Source organism: Palaemon carinicauda, chromosome 38 (assembly GCF_036898095.1).
Source record: "Palaemon carinicauda isolate YSFRI2023 chromosome 38, ASM3689809v2, whole genome shotgun sequence".
Classification (NCBI taxonomy): Eukaryota; Metazoa; Arthropoda; class Malacostraca; order Decapoda; family Palaemonidae; genus Palaemon; species Palaemon carinicauda.
In genome coordinates this window covers 31,094,153-31,112,721 of record NC_090762.1, presented here as the reverse complement: position 1 = coordinate 31,112,721, position 18,569 = coordinate 31,094,153, and the positions used below count along the sequence as shown (strand labels likewise).

At 45.9% G+C, this 18,569-nt stretch overlaps 1 protein-coding gene across 4 annotated transcripts in view; it reads left to right on the top strand.

Annotated features, from left to right (window-relative positions):
* The window catches only part of LOC137630524 (SCY1-like protein 2), a 332,551-nt gene extending 317,682 nt beyond the window's left edge, over positions 1-14,869 (top strand). For all 4 annotated transcript variants that reach the window (XM_068362042.1, XM_068362041.1, XM_068362040.1 and 1 more), the window contains 2 exons: positions 9,970-10,188; positions 13,979-14,869. In XM_068362042.1, the coding sequence (XP_068218143.1) occupies positions 9,970-10,188; positions 13,979-14,618 (859 nt within the window). In that variant the 3' untranslated portion in view covers positions 14,619-14,869. The remainder of the gene's footprint in view (positions 1-9,969; positions 10,189-13,978) is intronic.
* The last annotated feature ends 3,700 nt before the right edge of the window (positions 14,870-18,569 follow it).

Below are 18,569 nucleotides of genomic sequence, written 5' to 3'. Positions count from 1 at the left end.
TCATGGTATTTTGCTTGGAGCCTTCTCTTCCTCTGCCTCAACATCTGGAGTATCTGGCCATGATATTGAGTCAACCGCCTTACCACGTTGGAAACCCCGCTTCTCGTCCGTCCAGCGAGGTTAAGCAACGTCGGTACTTGGATGGGTGACCACCTGGGGACGCCAGATTCTGTTACCACATCCTCCGAGCCTTCCTTTCGGTTGACTGTGGCAAGACTGAGGAGAGTCGCAGTACCTGTTCTCAGTCAAGCAGAGTTTTCAGCCCTACCTTGGAACGTTTCCTAGTTCTTCTTTCCTCATTGACCCGTTTATAGTCCGAACGGTCGCCTCAGGATAAGTTCCATGTGGGGCGATCCAAGTTCCGGTGGCTTCAGGCAATGTTTAACCGGACTCCCTGGCCCTATGGGACCAGCGGAACTATTAAACCTGCAATGGGTGTTGACCTATGGAGCCTCTTGATGGTAGTGGATATTCTCGTCCTTTCCCCACATTCTTGATGCGGTTCTCGGACTCGTCAAAGGAAAGGGGGGGGGGGGCATGTTCCGGTCCAGGCCTATGGTCAAGACCTGAAGGATACCTCTCCATCATTCAGGCAGGCTTAAGGGCCTTAGTCTGGCCCCTCTTCAGATCCTACCGCTCCTGCCAAGTCGCCCCGTTGCGTGTCGACTTCATGCTAACCAGCAGGGGACGCATTTTCACACCTTCACACCTTGCAGTAGAGATACCGGGATGATTGAGATTCTCTCAATTCCACCATCGGCTCTCTCATTCCAGGCAGGGGAATGTTTCTCTCAGACTATCCGAGCAGAGCCTCATAGAGAGAGTGTACCTAGGGGTCTTTGACCTTGGGTAACCAGCAAGTGCTGGTCTGGGGGACCTGATCGCGACAGCTTGGAACCTCAAGCTTCCGCTAGTTTTCCCCCCAGTCTCAGACCCCGAGACTCTGGCAAGATGCATTCCGGTGATGGTGGGACAACTTCGACGCCTGCGTCTTCCCTCCTTTTTGTCTGCGGACAATGGGTCTCAACAAAACCAGGTTGTCTGTCAACCTTTCAATGGGAGAGCTCCACTGGGACTATGCGCAGAACGGTTTCTGGACCCTCTGCTTCCCCTGACGGAACTCCCGGGAGAGCTTCTCCCACGGCGCAGACTACTCAAGCAACCACACTGCGACATCTCTCCCGAACCGGGGCGTCGCTTCGGCTTCATGCCTGGAGACACTACGCTTCCTCCTCTAGAAGAGACAACCCGCTACAGTCGCGGTACGGAGGTCGCGTCATCTGCGATAGTCATCCACAGGGGTCTCCCAGGCAAAGTGAAGAGTCTAAGGTGGTTGGTGCCGTGGGAGATATACCTCTTCCCGTAAGGCCTCTTCTCCAGCAATAACGGTCTTATTGCCTTTCGGCGGGAGGAAACTCCTTTCCGCTCTTGGCAATGAAGCCTGTCGCTCAGCCTTTCCCTGACCTTCAGGCTTAAAGGAATAACTTTTTCCTGCCCGCTGGATCTATCCTCGCTCATGCGAAGCTACGATCGTCCCTGCCCTAGTCGGAGGAAGACCTCCAACTTGGAGCATGGCTCGGACTTTTAGTCCTTTAAGAGATCTTCTCAAGACCCTTTTACGACAGGCCTCGGATTGTATTCCGCCTTGGGTCTTCTGCTCACTCTGGCCACGGCCAGTGTGTAAGCAATCTTCTTGGTCTCTTACTACTCCCCCCCTTTCTAAGGAAGAGGGGAAGGCAACATTCAGGCTCGCTCCTGAGTTGTTGGGTAGACTCAGAATCTGAGGGTCCCGACCCTTCGGTCCGATTCATTCAAGATTTTGAGTCTCCATTCTGTTTCTGATGTCCCAAGACCTTCTCTTTCTTGCCAGTACAGGAATCGAGAGGTTAGCGCTGGGAACAGCTGCAGTTTGGCCTCAGTTGCAGCCGATTTGGGAACACAAGGAGGACATGGGGGGAGAGTCACCAGTATACCTCTTCAGCCCGGACTCAAGGACATTCATCTCGACCTGTCTTCAGACCCTCCCCCGTCACGTCGCCCTACAGCACGATGTTGGATACATCGCAACGTCCCTCGCCTTCGAGTAATACTACTCTGTGACGCAGGTGCTACAAGCTGGAGTCTGGAAGCGTCTGATGACCTTCGCAGCCCGCTTCCTGCAGGGCGTGACCCACAGGAGTCTCGATACGTTTTCTATCGCTCTGTGGTGGCTACACAACAGCTGGTCTAACCTCAGGCTCCTTTTTGGACAGGTAGCAGAAGGTTGAGGGCATTGTTATCAGGTTTTAGTCTGCATGAACGAAAGAAGTATGTCTGGCCCTTACTTCTTTCTTCATCATCCCCTCTACGGGGAAGCAGCATCCTGGTCTCTGCATAGCTGACCTCGAACCTCTGCAGGTAAGCCATGCTTCCTTGTGTTCCGAGTATTGAGTCAATACTGTCGCGTCCCCCATACCCTGACGAGGTGGTATTGGGAACGTCCTAACCCAGAGTTCCTTCTGGAACTCCAGGTCAACTGCCTAAGACGGGTCACACTTCTTCCTTCACACACAAGCTTACGTAGGCCACATGGTTCCTTGCGGTGCAAGGAACTTGTGAGGTGCAGGGACTCCTTTTCTCGAGTGCGACTCACTCGGATTCTGAGTCCCCGGGTAAAGCCAAAGCCAGTATGGCTGGGGACTTTCCACCCTTCCTAAGGGATAAGTCACCCTTTGTAAATAGCGTGGTTTGTATTTCGGTTACGGAACAAATGACAAATTCGAAGATAATTTGTATTTTTCCTAACCATACAAACCTTAGCTATTTACACATATTTGCCCGCCAGCCCTGTCCCCCAAGACAAGTCCTACCTCTAAGTGAAAGTGAGTATTCACCTGTGTGTGAGGGGGAGGAGGGGTAGCTAGCTACCACTCCCCTACCCCCCCGCTAACTAGCGCGGGGGTAATACACCCTCGTTAAATTCTAATGGCTCGCCATTTCAGCTACGCTAAAAGTAATAACCCTTTGTAAATAGCTAAGGTTTGTATGGTTAGGAAAAATACAAATTATCTTCGAATTTGTCATATTTATCTGCTGTTTAGACTGTCGTGACAAGTATGCTTTCTTTTCTTTTAAATTTTTGTTTGTTCCAACACAGAAACTTACCTCGAACTACTTTCTTACGAGTACCTGGGATCTCCTCTCATCCGACCAGAGTTTTGTGTAGTTTACCCTACTTACGTTTTCTGTAAGGGCTAACCTCAGGCGGAAGGATACGTGCCCTGAGGCTAGGCCTGGGTCAGGGAGCGTGCTAGCTTGGGTCTCGGCCCCTAGTAAGTTCTCTGGTCGCGTCGCGATATCATCTCGACACTCTCCTTATCTCAGTGCGACTCCTTTGTATCCCGCATGGCTCTCACGTGGTATCCCTGTGCTATCCCTTTGTATCCCCGCGTGTTAACCTTGTCCTTCCCTTGTGTTCCCACGTTCTCACGTGTTAACCTTGTCCTTATTACCCTTTCCCGTTGCGTTCCTGTGTCTTGCGGTGTTGCGATAGTGCGTGATGGAGCATCCCCGCCGTTGTCCTGGGCCTAGAGCCAGGAAGTCGTGTGGTGCGTTTCTTTCTAAGCCGGAGGTAGACCCTCATTCCCTGTGCTCATCGTGCAGGGGTAGAGTGTGTTCCCCATCGGAAACGTGTCCGGAGTGCGATTCTTGGAGTCAGGTGCAGTGGGTACGATTCGGTGCCAAACAGAAGTCTGCAAGCAGTTGCCCAAGAAGGCTAGCACCTCTTCGCCCTTTATGTCTCCAGAAGGACCGTCGAGTAGAGTTTCCCTTCCATCATCCCCTACCCAGAGTAGGGAACGAGGTAAGTCCGTTGCGGGGAAGAAGACAGAAGTTCTTCCTCAAGAGTCTGTTATTCATGATAGTGGGGTAGCAGCATCTTTCCAGGCAAGTGGGGGGCCTGAAGGTGAGGTTAGTGGGGGTCCTAGAGATGATGCCCTGGTGCTTGAGGGTCACGTCTTGTCTGATGATCCCATGTGGAGTAAAACTGTCCCTGTCTCTTCGCCCGCATCATGGGCAGGTTTTTCAGGTACCTCCACAGCTGAAGGCACCCCCGAGAAGGAAGACTCAACGGCAGCGGATCCCCTCGAATGGGTGCCTCCTAGGACTCCCTGTAGGTCCCCGTTGAGGTTGGAGGAAGGCCTAGGATCCTGGTTCCCCAGCTTAGAGCGCCCGTGCTCTCCCCAGCACTGCCGTCGTCAGTACCGGATGTGTTCCTGTAGCCCACGCCCTCCGTAAGACAGCAAGCCGTTCAGACGACCACTCTCCGGGCCCCTGCCCCTCGAACGTGTTATGAAGAGTCCTCCGATTCATCGGTTGCTACAACCTCCTATTCCTCGGAGGGGGAAACCCGGAGGAATTCCCGGCGGAAGCGTGAGAGATCCCAGAGGAGGCACTCCCGTTCGCGGTCACGTTCCAGATCGCGACATGGAAGGAGGCGCTCCAGGTCCCCTAGGAGAAAATTCAGGAGGAGCAGATCACCAGGGGAGGGATGGGGTGTTCATTCGCCGCAGTAAGCTCTGGGGTGTTCATTCGCCGCAGTAAGCTCGTGGACCTTACTTCGGTCCCGAGCACTTCAGGTTGGCAACCCAGAGACAAGTCTCCAGGAAAGTTCTCCTCCAGCCACAAGCTAGAACCACGGAGAGACTCGCGGACCTCTTTCGACAGGTGTAAGACCACGAGGGTTCCGACTCAATCCGCCCAGCGGAGGGAGTCGCCCCCTCGGATGGGCAGCCTCGTCGTGCCCTCTAAAGTGGCACCGCGAACCCTGGAGAAGGAGAGACAGCTTCCTCCGTCGGGCAAGCCCACGGAAGCCTCGTCCTCCATGACGAAGGACAGACAGAGGACGGAGGCCCTTGCCGCCACGGCAATGCCCGTCCTGCGTCCAGAGCCTTACGCGGAGGCATCTGTCGGAGGGATTCCTCCTAGAGAAGTAGGCCGCCAGACGAAGGACATCGACGACGACGTGGAGGACGCCCCAGCGGAGGACTCAGCTTACAGGAGGGTGATAGGTCTCATTAGACGACACCATCGGATTGAGGAGCCTGAACCCTCCGATGAGGATCCCTGGCGCTCTAGCCTCAATAGGCTAATGGAGGCCCCCGTCCAGCGGAGGGCGCCGTTGGCTCTTCCAGTGGCCAAGGACGTGAGGCTCGGTAGAGCTCACGTCAACAAGATTGTGGCCAGCAATGCAGAAGCCCCCAAATCTCAGAGCTCCTCGAAGTTGCTCCAGGGACTGAGGTCCCAGAGTAAATTCTATCTGCCAGAGGGTCAGCGTCCAGGGGCCTGCAAGTTGGAGCCCTCCCTCAAAGTTTTAGGCCAAGGGTCCCCGGAAGACAGAGCCTCATCAGCCCCAATCTGCTTCTCCCAGTCAGAGGCGACGATGATGGAGGAGATGGCGAAAGACCTAGCGAACGTTTCCTCTTGGCTAGACTGGTGGGGCTCCATGCTCGTAGGTATTCAATCCTCCTACGACCTCTCAGTTCCGGGGAATCAGGCTCTCCTAAAGGAGCTAATTATCTTGGGAGGTAGAGCATTGAAGTTCTTGTCTTACCAGTCCCTAGCCCTATCAGCCAACTGGGTGCTTAGGAGGAGAGACACTGTCCTGAGCAAGTTGTCTAGGCGGATACCGGACAGGGAAGCGAGGGCCCTGAGGAGCCTGCCCCTATGGGAAGACATCCTATTTCCCTTGAAGGAGAGAGAGGACATCATGGAGAAGGTCTTGAAGAGGAAGGATGCGAGTGTTCCCAGACCTCAAGTACCGCGGAGACCCATCCACAGGAGGCCTGCGTCCGATGGTCCTGCTATTCCTTGAGCCTCGTCTAGCCAGCACAGGAGAGACTCCCCAGCAGCTCCTTGGTCGCAGCCGTCCCAGCCCTCCCGTAGGGGAGCAGCATCAGCTCCAGCCTCCTTTAGAACTTCCTTCTCGGCCTCCAGAAGGGAGCGTACAGGTCGTTCCTCCAGAAGAAGATAGGGATAGAGGCCCCCTACTTCTGCCCAAGCCTCAGGTGGGGGGATGCCTCAGACTTTTTTGGCAAGCATGGAAAAACCGTGGAGCAGACCCGTGGACAGTAACAGTGTTGAAGGAGGGGTACAGGCTACCATTTCTGGCTGAACCTCCGCCCCTGATTCCAGCCATTCGGGTGGAGTGGTTGGCTCCCAAGGACCCCTTGAAGAGGACAGCCTTGCAAGAGGAAGTTTCCACGATGTTGGCAAAGGGAGCAATGGAAACGGTACGGGACCCGGGCCCGGGCTTCTACAGTCGGCTCTTCCTGGTGGAGAAGGCAACGGGAGGTTGGAGACCGGTCATAGACCTCTCGGCCCTCAACAAGTTTGTGTACAAAACCGACTTCAAGATGGACACCCCGAAGTCGGTCATGGAGTCCTTGAGGGAAGGGGACTTCATGATGTCCATAGACCTCAAGGACGCTTATGTTCAAATCCCAGTTCACCCCTCCAGCAGGAAGTATCTTCGGGTGAAGTGGGGTGCCCAGACATTGCAGTTCAGGTCCCTCTGCTTCGGACTAGCCACCGCGCCTCAGGTCTTCACGAGGGTCTTTGCAACAGTCTCATTGTGGGCTCACGAACCGGGCATCCGCCTGATTCGTTACCTAGACGACTGGTTGCTCCTTTCATCCTCAGAGGAAGTTTTGAGGGATCAAGGCACGAAGCTACTGCAGTTCGGCAAGATTCTGGGCATCACCATCAACCTGGAGAAGTCTCATCTGTCACCCTCCACCAGGATGACTTATCTAGGGATGGTCCTGGATTCCCGTTTAGTGAGAGCCTTTCCGTCGGAAGAGAGGCTGACCAACTTGGACCAAATCCTCCGCCTCTTCTTGTCGGGACAACCCAGGAGAGCAAAGGACTGGCAGAGGTTAATAGGTCACCTCGTGTCATCGGAGAAACTGGTTCCCCAAGGGAGACTCAAACTCAGGAACGTCCAGTGGAATCGGAAGGGACTCTGGAACCAGTTACATTCCCCCCCACAAGGTGGTTCCCGTTCTCCCGGAATCAAAAGAAGCCCTAGTGTGGTGGCAAGATCGGTCAAACACCCTCAAGGGGATGCCCTTCGCAGCCGAGCCCCCCGAGATGCTTCTCTTCACAGACGCTTCCAAGGAGGGATGAAGTGCCCATCTCTTCGGAAGGTCAGCAAGAGGCAGTTGGACGGAGGAAGAAAAGGCACAACACATAAACATCCTAGAGATGAGGGCGGTTCGAAGGGCGTGCCTACAGTTCGTCAACCTTCTACGGGGAAACACCGTGGCGCTGATGTGCGACAACGCCACAGTAGTAGCATATATAAAGAAGCAGGGAGGACTGAAATACGAGGGAGCTGTGCGATCTCACGCTGGAACTCATGGATTGGGCCACGTCAGAACAGATAACGATCGCAGCGAAGTTCATTCCAGGGAAAAGAAACGTCCTGGCTGACGTACTCAGTAGGATGGGTCAAGTGGTGGGAACCGAGTGGTCCCTGCACTCAGAGGTAGCCAAACTCATCATCCAGAAATGGGGTTCACCAGTGATGGATCTCTTCGCAACAAAACTGAACGCACAACTCCCCGTATTCTGTTCTCCTGTCCCAGACCCAAAAGCGGTGTTGGAGGACGCCTTCCAACACAGGTGGGACAATCTGGATGTATACGCCTTCGCCCCTTTCGCGTTGCTCAGACAGGTGGTCAACAGGGTGAGGACGGCCCACAAGCTAAGGATGACTTTGGTAGCGGCCTGGTGGCCGGAGAGAGAGTGGTTCGCCGACCTAAAAGAACTAGCGTGTCTTCCCCCCGTGGCCTCTTCCAGACAGGCCGGACCTGATGCGGCAACCCCACTTCCAAAGGTTCCACGACAATCCTCGGTCCCTCCGCCTTCACGCGTGGAGGTTATCGAGCGTCTCCTGAGGAAGGAAGGCTATTCAGCAAGAACTGCCGAAAGGATACCTGAGGCGTTCATCGGCAGCGGTGTACCAGGCTAAGTGGACCACCTTTACGAAGTGGTGCTACTCCAGAAACATCAAGCCTTTGAGGGCCTCTATTCTAGAGATTGCGGACTTAGCCTACTGGTACACCTCAGGGACGTAGTTGGTATGTCTATCCCAGCCATCAAAGGAGTCCGTGCAGCCTTAGGCCAAGTCTTCCTCCTGAAGGGCATCGATCTGGGTTCTCGAGACATATCTCAATGCTCATCAAGAACTTCGAACAAGCATGTCCCCCTCAAGCCGTCAGAGTGCTGCAGTGGGATGTGGCGAGAGTCCTGAAGATGTTAAGTGAACCCCCGTTCGAACCCCTGAAAGACATAGTGGACAGGGACCTCACCCTCAAGGCTGTCTTTCTGTTGGCATTGGCATCAGCTAAGAGGGTGGGTGAGATTCACGGACTGTCTTACGAGGTCTCACACGCGAAAGGTTGGCGTGAGATTTCCTTCAAGTTCGTCCTGACTTTTGTGGCTAAGACCCAGAATTCAGCAGTGTGGGATCCCAGGTTTGAGGGCTTCTCAATACCAATAATTCCTCGTTCAGGCTATCCGGAGGACTTGAGGTTGTGTCCTGTCAGAACCATACGGAAATACCTGGAGAGGACTGCTAATCTCTATCCTGGCATCAAGAGCCTTTTCGTCTCCACAGGTACAGTGAAAAAGCCTGTTTCGAAGAACACTATCTCCTCCTGGCTAAGACAGGTGATTATCAGGGCCTATAGCAGTGCAGGCGTTCCCCTACCGGGAAAACCCAGGCCCCATGACATTAGGGGTCTAAGTACCTCCCTAGCTTTTGAAAGGAACATGGCAATGGCACAGATCCTAAGAGCAGGCACCTGGTCTAACCAGTCTACCTTCACTACACACTACCTGAAGGAATGCTCGAGGAAGTCCTTAGACAGGTTCTCTATAGGAACAGTCATCTCCGCGCTCCAAGCGATTTAACTGTATAGCCCTAGGTACAATCGTGGGTAGTAAGACCAAGAGACACAGGTTCGTTTCCTTAAAACCCCCTTGTTCTTCCTTCACCCTTCTTTCCCTCGGGATAGACTCAGGTAGAGCCGGCACAAGACCTCAAGTTACAACATCATCAAAGGACACATCTCTGAGGAATTCTTGCACAGGTGAGTTACTTAAGACACTAACATGAGCTCTTTGTGTAGTTTCTCCTACGTTTCGTTTTCTGGCCACCTCCGAACCTAGCCCCCTATCTAGGTCCCATTTCATCCTGCGTAACTAGGTCTAGGGGTCAAGAAGGACACTCCCACCTCCTAAAGTGTAGGTCTCCTAAGAAAGTAGTTCGAGGTAAGTTTCTGTGTTGGAACAAATCACAAATTTTAAGTAATTTGTATTTTTCCTAACATACTTACCTCGAACTACTTTCGGGTAATGGGCCGCCCTTCCGTCCCCGAGTGCCTTACTGACCCTTTAAGTAACTAAACAACCAAGAACTTACTGAGGGTCGAGACCCAAGCTAGCACGCTCCCTGACCCAGGCCTAGCCTCAGGGCACGTATCCTTCCGCCTGAGGTTAGTCCTTACAGAAAACGGAAGTAGGGTAAACTACACAAAACTCTGGTCGGATGAGAGGAGATTCCAGGTACTCCTAAGAAAGTAGTTCGAGGTAAGTATGTTAGGAAAAATACAAATTACTTAAAATTAGTGATTTTATCCTTCATACTTTTCACACGATTGTCCATTATGGGTTGTTATTTGGTTGTTAGTAATGCAAGCTTTATTTCTAGATGTTTAAAATTTATTTCATATATTTAATATTTGCTATGGGTTAAAATCAGGACATGGTTAACTGAAAGTTTGTTTATAGGCCCTATTAGTGGTTGGGATTTGCGAATTATTCATCATACAGTTTTATTTGCTTTGGTTAGTTAGTTTAAATATTTAATGATTTCACTTGAATAACCACACTTTACAGTGTTTTGAGTACATACATTTTTTTCAGAGCCCTGCACATGGCCATGCCTACAGGTTCTTCAGGAAATACTGTAAATGGATCAGTGTCTGCTGTTGATGCATCACCAGATCTGTTTGCAGGGTTAGACATTGGTTCTGTAGGAAGAGCAGACTCAGCAATCAAGAAAAGTCCACTTTCTCCTACAAGTCCAGATTCAAAGTCTGTTATGACACCAGCTTCCTCACTAACTTTAGAGGACAAACAAAGGTACTGTATTGCTATAGTTTTTTTTTTTTTTTTTCAATTAACTTACATTCAAAATAAAACTTATTCACTCAGCCTTTGCAAAATTATTAATATTCATAGCATAAACTTTTCCCTTGTAAATAGAAAAAAGGAGCTAAGTAATAAGCATTAGTCTGTATGTTATGAAAGTATCAGATGGTCAAATTCACTTTACCTCAAACATAAACTCAACAACAGGGAAACAGGGATAGCATAAAAACATTGGTACCATAGAAATAAAGAGAAGGTATAGTAAAACCTGAATATCTATCAAGGAACTAATTTTCCTCTTCTTAACATGGCATAAGTATCATGGAGATGCAAGACAAAAAGCTCACCGTTTGTCAGAAAATAGTGAATAGATCGTTACCATCTCTAGTTTGAAATAAACTATAAAATTAGACTTCTAGAATTAATTCTCTGATTCTATTATAACAAAAAAACAAACTTCAATATTGAATCAACTCAGTAAACTTGGACAAAAATAGCCCCATCATATATAGGTTGAAATTTATTCAAATAAAACTAGGGAAGGGCAACAAGCATACCCTTGTAATCCTGGTACCTAATAATAAAAAACTGGCCGTTAGGTAGAATTTATAAACTTGATAATGAAAAACAAAAAGGAGCACTGTAAAAAGATGTTGGTAGTTTGTTGCAACAGAGCAATTGTGAGGACCAACAATAGTACACTCGCTAGACAACCAGGTTTGCTATGCACTAAAAAATGTTTGGTGCTTCAAGCCTTCGGGCTCAGGAAGGAGGGTTTATATATAAATTTTATTTTTGTTAACATGCATTGTGGGCGCCAAGGACTTGCCTGTAAAAGGCTAGAACAGAGAATCCAATCCGTCATTCATAACAGAGAGCATTGTCTTCTCTGCTCCAGGACCAGTTTATCAATATGCAAAGCACAGACTCGGCATGTATAATGAAAGCCCGTGCCCTTAGGCACTATTGAACCTGTTGCAGCATTTTCATTGCAGAAATTAAATCTGATTACTGATTTTATGTCATTACTGAGAACTAATACTAGTACTGGCGACAATGCTGCCTAGATGCTTTGATCCCACCAACCATCTCCTATCTTATGTTTCATCGTTTTTACTGCTGGACACTTTTATTTGACAATCTTTTTAGACTCCTTCATTTTTGCACGCTTGTATTTGACAATCTTTTTAGACTTTCATCAACTTTTAAGTTAGGTACAGTTGATTAACTAACAAATTTGTTATTAGTTATTCTTTTACAATACTAATGAAGTAATAAATCTGCCAAAATTTATTTGTTTTTGTTTTTTGTGTTTTGATCTTGTTAACAGTGTATGACACCATTATAATATGGTCACATAACACCTTTACTTCTATTTTTTTTCATGACCTCAATGGAGTCTTTCATTGTAATTCATAATTTCAGCCCGCAAATGTCCTTCATTAAATATAGCCCTTCCCCAGGTCCTTCACAGATGTCTGTCTCCAGAAATATAGATCCAAAACTTCTTTATGTTTATCCAAGTCATTTTGATAGTGGGTCTTCCATCATCCTTGGTTTCTTGTGTATCCATGGGCCATCCAAAATGTTGTATGGGATGTCCATTGGTTATTGCTTATCCTAGCAATGTGTCCAGCCCAGACCCATTCACGCTCTCTGATGGTTTTGAGTACCTGTATATCACTTATTTTTGTTCTTTGATGTATATGCATTGTTTTATCTCTTTTGCTCTCTGCATTGTTCTTAATTCAAGGAAAATTGCTTTTTTAAATACCAGGTTTTGGCTCCATAGGTGACAGTTGTGAGAATACACTGGTTGTGAACTTTCCTTTTCAATACAATGGAGATCTTTTTATTTATAAAGACAAGCTTTGTTCTTCCAAATGCCTACCAACCTTGTTTTGTAGTATGCAAAGAATTTTTACTCCATTGCATTGGTAAGTCTATAGTGTCATTTTCACTCTCACTTACTTGTTCATATGTGCCTTATATATACTGTATAGGTCAAGTTATGGGTGTGGACCTATTCCACAACCTTACCCCAAGCATTTCAGTGTTCCTTGTGACCTCTTACACTTGGGTAGAATATTGATAGTCTTTTAGTAGTTAGCTTTTGTGATATATACCTTGGTAAGCTTTTATATTATGTAAAATATTTGTATATACAAGTGGCTGCTGGTGTGATTGATAGAAATCTTGTCTTTCATTTGAGGAGATGCGTTCAATCCGTGTGAGGTCAAAATAAGGGAAATATACGCTGTGGCTTATGTGTTCCACATGTCCATACCTGCACCTATACTAATTTTTATAAGTTTTTTTTTATGTTATTTAAGGAACAAATTGAAACCCTTACCATCAGAAATGGATACAAATTAATTATTCACAATGAAAACTAGAAGTATATTGACAAATTAGCTCACATTTTACCTTTAGGAAAACTAGTGGCTGGCTTAAGGGAGATGAGAAAGGAGGGGATTCACTATCACTAATTGAATAACATTGTTTACGCTTTTTGGACACTTTGTTGTCTTTTTCACACTGTCATGTTCAACTTTTACAATGAACCTATCTAGAGATGACTGATTTTATCTTTTCTTTGAAATTACATAGAAATGCAGCATCACATTGTTGGTAAATAGATTCGCTTTTTGCCCTGCTTAAGCCTTATCTGGGTGGAGTGTTTTTACAAAATCATTCCATGTTTCCCCACATTCTTAAAATCTCCATAATTTCATTTGAAGTGAGAGGTTAGTTACTGTCCCTCATCCTCCTCAGATGAAATCTCTGCCACATCCATATATTACTGCTCCTCGGTCGTGAGCTGCCCTTTATGCTTGTCTAGAAGATTGTTGATGTCGTCCTTGTCTACCTCTAATCCCATTCTCTTCCCTGAGCACATGATATCATTGTTAATTGTCTCCTAGTGGATGCATTCAAATCCCATTAACTCTTCTTATACATTTAAAATGTCAGTATTTTTTAATACAGTATTATGCAATTCTGAGCATCCCTTGCTACAGGTACTAGATAAATTTGATACTGAGTACACACCTATGTTTTTCCTGAAATAGCTGCAATGTCCCTCTTCTAACTGTACATTTACCTTTATTCCCTTCCCAGTCAAAATTGGGTTTGTTTCATTTATATTTTTTTTTTAAATTTCCTGGAAGTATACCGAGTACTGCAATACAAAACTGATTATAGGAAAGCTGGGGACCTAAGAATGTATATTTCCAAATTGGTAGATTTTTGTATATCACATACTAACATTTTGAAATATATTATATGAACTCTTGAAGCCAGCCTTTCAAGTGTTGAAAATATTAATTCAGTTGTCTGGTTAAAGTATTTTTAATTATGATAATAACAACAATTAAAGAATGAACTGGAAACAGTCCTGTATTTGAGAATTTAATTTTTTAATCTGTTCCCTAGGGTCATGGTTGTTTGATAATTATAATGGTTTTCTCATTATCTTTGAATATTGTTTTAATAATAATTTCCTAATGTAACTTGTATTAATCTGAACCCAAGAAAATTTTTGTCCAGCATTCAGTATACAATACATGACTGCTGTATTGTATTTGCATTTCATTTTAAATAATGTGGAGCTGATGATTTTCTAATTTAAAAGACTTGTCAACCCTTTTATTCTTTGCATGCAAATTATAGAAGTTACATTACTAGTTAGTTTTCAGAAAGAATTTAAGACTTTATAATGCATAGACAGACTTCTTGCTTAATATTGTTTACAAAACTTTTCATTTTCCTTTTATTTCAGGCTTGTCAAGGAACAGAGTTTACACGAAACTAGAAAGTCAACGGCACTTCCACTCTTCCCCTCTCCACCTCCTCCTGCAAGCACTATTAATAAACCAGCATCTAGTCAAGTATCACAAAATTTTGGCTCAACAAATTCATCATCAATATCATCATCATCAACTAAAGTCCTTAATCTTACGTCTTCATTGATGGATTCAAACATAAGTATGATGTCAAATCAGGCAAAACAAGTGTCTATGCCTACAATGAATGGTCATCAAGGCATGAAAACAGTTGCACCAAATTCTAACATGGGACTCATTAATAACTTTACCCCAGTATATAGTAATATGTCATCAGCACCTTCCTCTGTTTCTATGCCTATGAACGCGAATATATCTACAATGGCTGTGTCTGGAAACATGTTCCCGAGTTTAGGTGGAGTGAATACGTGGAATAATCAGGTTCCTCCTCATAACATGATGTCCTTGCCTCAACAGAATACCACTAACCAGATGATGCATGCATCGAGTATGAATGCTTTTGGCTCTGTAATGACTCCATTAAGACCTATGAACATGAATTCTGCATCAATAACTACTACAAATACTGCTGTTAAACCATTGAGCTCATCAGATATAAATGACTTGCTTAGCTGAGGAGTATCGTGCAAGTCATTATGTTGAATATGGCAGCATCAGTTTTCCTGTCTTTGTACAAGTACAGGTATTGCTATTCTTTAAGCATATCAGGGTTCAATCTGGTACTTAGGACAAACTGCAGCATTTATTATCTAAAGAGGGAAAATGTGTTTATTTGCACTTACATTTGTCTCTCTCTCTCTCTCTCTCTCTCTCTCTCTCTCTCTCTCTCTCTCTCTCTCTCTCTCTCTCTCTCTCTCTCTCTCTCTCTCTCTCTCTGAGTATATACATATTTTAACATTTGATTTTGCATACTTTATTTGTGGTTTGAAATGATAAACAAAGGGTATGACTCAATATTCATCCCATAATTTAAAGACCTTTGAGATTTGCTTTTTTTAGATCAAGATTTGAAAATGTAGCAAAATGACATTAATATCACTTGTCATTTCTCCCTCCTCTTATTTAAAATACACATCTGTACTGACATCTTGTTTTACAAGTAAAAATTATATTAATTTTGAGTTGTATATTGGGTGATGGTACAGTACAAAAAGTGTCAGAGCTGATGATTTGAATTTGAAGCATTATTATTCTTATATAAGGTGCTACCCAGCAGTTTGTCTTAAAAAAGATTTAATTCCCGGTTTCCATCATTTCCTCCAGAGTAGTCTCTTCAGGCATGTATACAAAACATAAATTTAAGAAAAAATTTATATACAGGTATATAATTTCAAGCATCCCTCAAGCTTCTTGAGTGTGAATGCATTGCGTGGTAACCAGAAATTAAGAACATTTTACTATAAAAATGACACTTGCTTCAAATTTCTAGGTTCCATCATCTTTATGATAAGCTCCCTGATCACAGATTTTTTTTTAGCATTTCAGTCATTGTTTCACAAATCCTAACATTCCTCAAATGTGATATGCTAACACATTTTTTGAAATTAGCTGATGTCTATCCTATCACGAAGATTCCATGACATTTGACGATTAAACATTTTTGACAAATTGTAAATAAATAATACTCATGCTTCCCCTTAATTAAATCATAAATAATAGATGGTAGTAATAAAAAAACAGGGCGTATCATTGTGCTGGGAAGAAAGAAGAAAACCAGAATGATTTTATGGAGCCATATGCTTAGTAATGATAAAAGGGATTTTGACGTAGGAAAAATCTATTTCTGGGCGAGGGACCTGTGCCGCCCAGTGAATAAGCTCCATTTAAGCACTTATTCTTAGGTAATTTACTGCTAAATATACCAGAGAAAAAATGTAAAGGAGTGCTAGGTTAACTAGCTCGCTCACCTATTGGTGTCGGTATAAAATTGGGCGTATATTCCAGAGGTCCCGCACTATTTAGATTAATCCACGACAGAGAACCCCAATAGAGGAGAGCCGTTCAACCTCACTCGGTACTACTACAATGCATCCGCTCAGAACCCAACTCCTTAGCACCCAAAGTTTGGGGACTCCAAGGGAGAGGAGCTGGGAGGGTTCACTGGGCGGCACAGGTCCCTCGCCCAGAAATAGATTTTTCCTACGTCAAAATCCCTTTTCTGGGCTCGAACCTGTGCCGCCCAGTGAATCTATACAAGAGAAAAATGTCACCAAACTTGCAAAATAAAGGAAAAAACATAAGCGTAAGAGAAATACAGGATGCTTTAATCAGAGATGAGTACCAAAAAACAATTATAAGGGTATCTTAAATATGAACATAAATCCAATAAGGTAGGTATAATAATGCCGTGAGTGATAATATATACAGATACTCAGGAGCATAAAATTTACAAATATAATAACAGTATTCAGGTGCGAGACCAACGAATACAATAGGGTATAAATGAGGCAGGTAAGAGGGAGAGATAAAGAGTCAAGGCATTAACCTGTGAGTTACTCGGGAGTAACTACGCTCCCTGCGGCTACTGTAGAAAATTTTAGGGCTTCCAAATGTTTAAGGTAGTGTTTCTTGAACACTGACGGTGATTTCCACCCTGTATACCTGGAAAGGTCTGTAAAATTCATGTGATGAAAGAAGTTCACCGAGGTGGCAACCGCCCTGATATCATGTGCAAGAGGAAAAGAGTCAGGGTTAGCTTGTTTAATAAAATACAAAATTTGTTGCCTGATCCCTTTAATAGTAATGGTACCGCCTTGTTCTCTAACGAATAGAGGCCCCGAGGAGTTAGAGGAGGTCCGGGATAGATAAGACCTAAGAGTAGTGACAGGGCACAGCGACGGATCTTGCGTGAGGGGAACAATTTTCCAGGAGGTCCATCTGTTTTGAGGGTCTTCATTCTTAGCCAAAAAGAATTTGTTAGGAGAAAGAAGGACCTCTCCTGAAGGCAGAAAGTCAATATGACCCGGGTCTCTCGACAAGGCTGCCAATTCAGAAATTCTTGCCCCGGAAGCCAAGCTCACTAGGAAAAGTGTTTTCCTGAGAAGGGGCATGTAATCACAAGAACTGTTAATGGTATCAGAAGCCAATTTGAGTACGTCATTAAGGAACCAGGTCACCGGGGTAGGACGAGTAACCGGTTTCAGTCTGGCACAAGCTTTCGGAATTGAAGCTAACAAAGAGTCGGTTAAGTCTATGTTAAAACCCACTAGGAAGATCTTTTTCAGAGCCGATTTAATAGTGGTGATAGTATTGGCTGCCAGACCTGATTCTAATAAAGATCTAAAGAAAGTGACTGTAAGGTTCAAGTTCATACAGTTCACGTCTGAGTCTATTAAAAATTTTGCCAACTTTTTAACTGCAGAGTCATACTGACGGATGGTGGAATCCCGTTTATCTGATTCTAGGAACAAGGTGTTTTGAGGATCAATATTGGCACCATGCATAGCCGCAAACTTCATAAAGTCCATAAAGTTAGGGCGCTCTGAATGTTTGAGAAAGCGTACACAACGCGTGTTTGTACTATCTGAGACAGAACCGGATTGGGTATCGGGTGAGGGTATAGTCTCAACTCCCGCAGGAGAGGATACCAGTTGCTCTTGGGCCAGTTGGGTGCGACCAAGGCTACTTGTCCCTTGAAGGATCTCAGTTTGTCTAGAACTTTCAGCAAAAGATTCACCGGGGGAAAGAGATAAATCTTTTCCCAGTTGTCCCAATTCTGTGACATGGCGTCTGTGGCGTAAGCCTGAGGGTCTAGATTGGGAGCCACATATACTCTCAATTTGTGGTTGGATTCCGTGGCGAAGAGGTCCACTTGGAGACCGGGAACCTGAGAGAGAATCCACCGAAATGACTTTAGATCGAGTGACCATTCCGATTCTAGAGGGGAGGTCCGGGACAAGGCGTCTGCCACTACATTCCGGACTCCCGCCAGGTGGACAGCTGAAAGATGCCAACGGTTCGAGGCTGCTAGGGAGAATATGGCTACTAGAACATGGTTCAGAGGCCCTGACTTTGACCCGCCTCTGTTGAGGCAGCGGACCACCACTTCGCTGTCGAGGACCAGACGAAGGTGTTGTTTCTTGGGAAGAGCGAGACGTTTCAGGGTTAGAAGAACTGCCATGGCCTCTAGCACATTGATGTGAAAATGGCGGAACAAGGGAGTCCAAAGACCTTGAACTTTCTTGAGCTGAGAATAGCCGCCCCAACCTGATAGGGATGCGTCTGTGTGAATGATTAATTCCGGGGGCGGAAATCGAAGGGGAACTGACTTTGACAGACTGTTTGCTCTTGTCCAAGGAAGAAGTCTTTCCCGTAGAATGGGAGGAAGGCGGACTTTCCTGTCCCGGAGCTTCCGGTTCGCCCTCGAACGCCAGACACGATTGATATCTTTCAATTTTGCCTTCAGAAGAAGATCCGTCACTGAGGCAAACTGAAGGGACCCCAGAATCTTCTCTTGAAGCCGTCTGGAACTTACTTTGTCTTTGAGAAAGCGTTTGGTGTTTCTTGCAATCTCTAACCTCTTGGGTCTGGGAAGACACAGAGTATGAGATATAAGATCCCATTGCA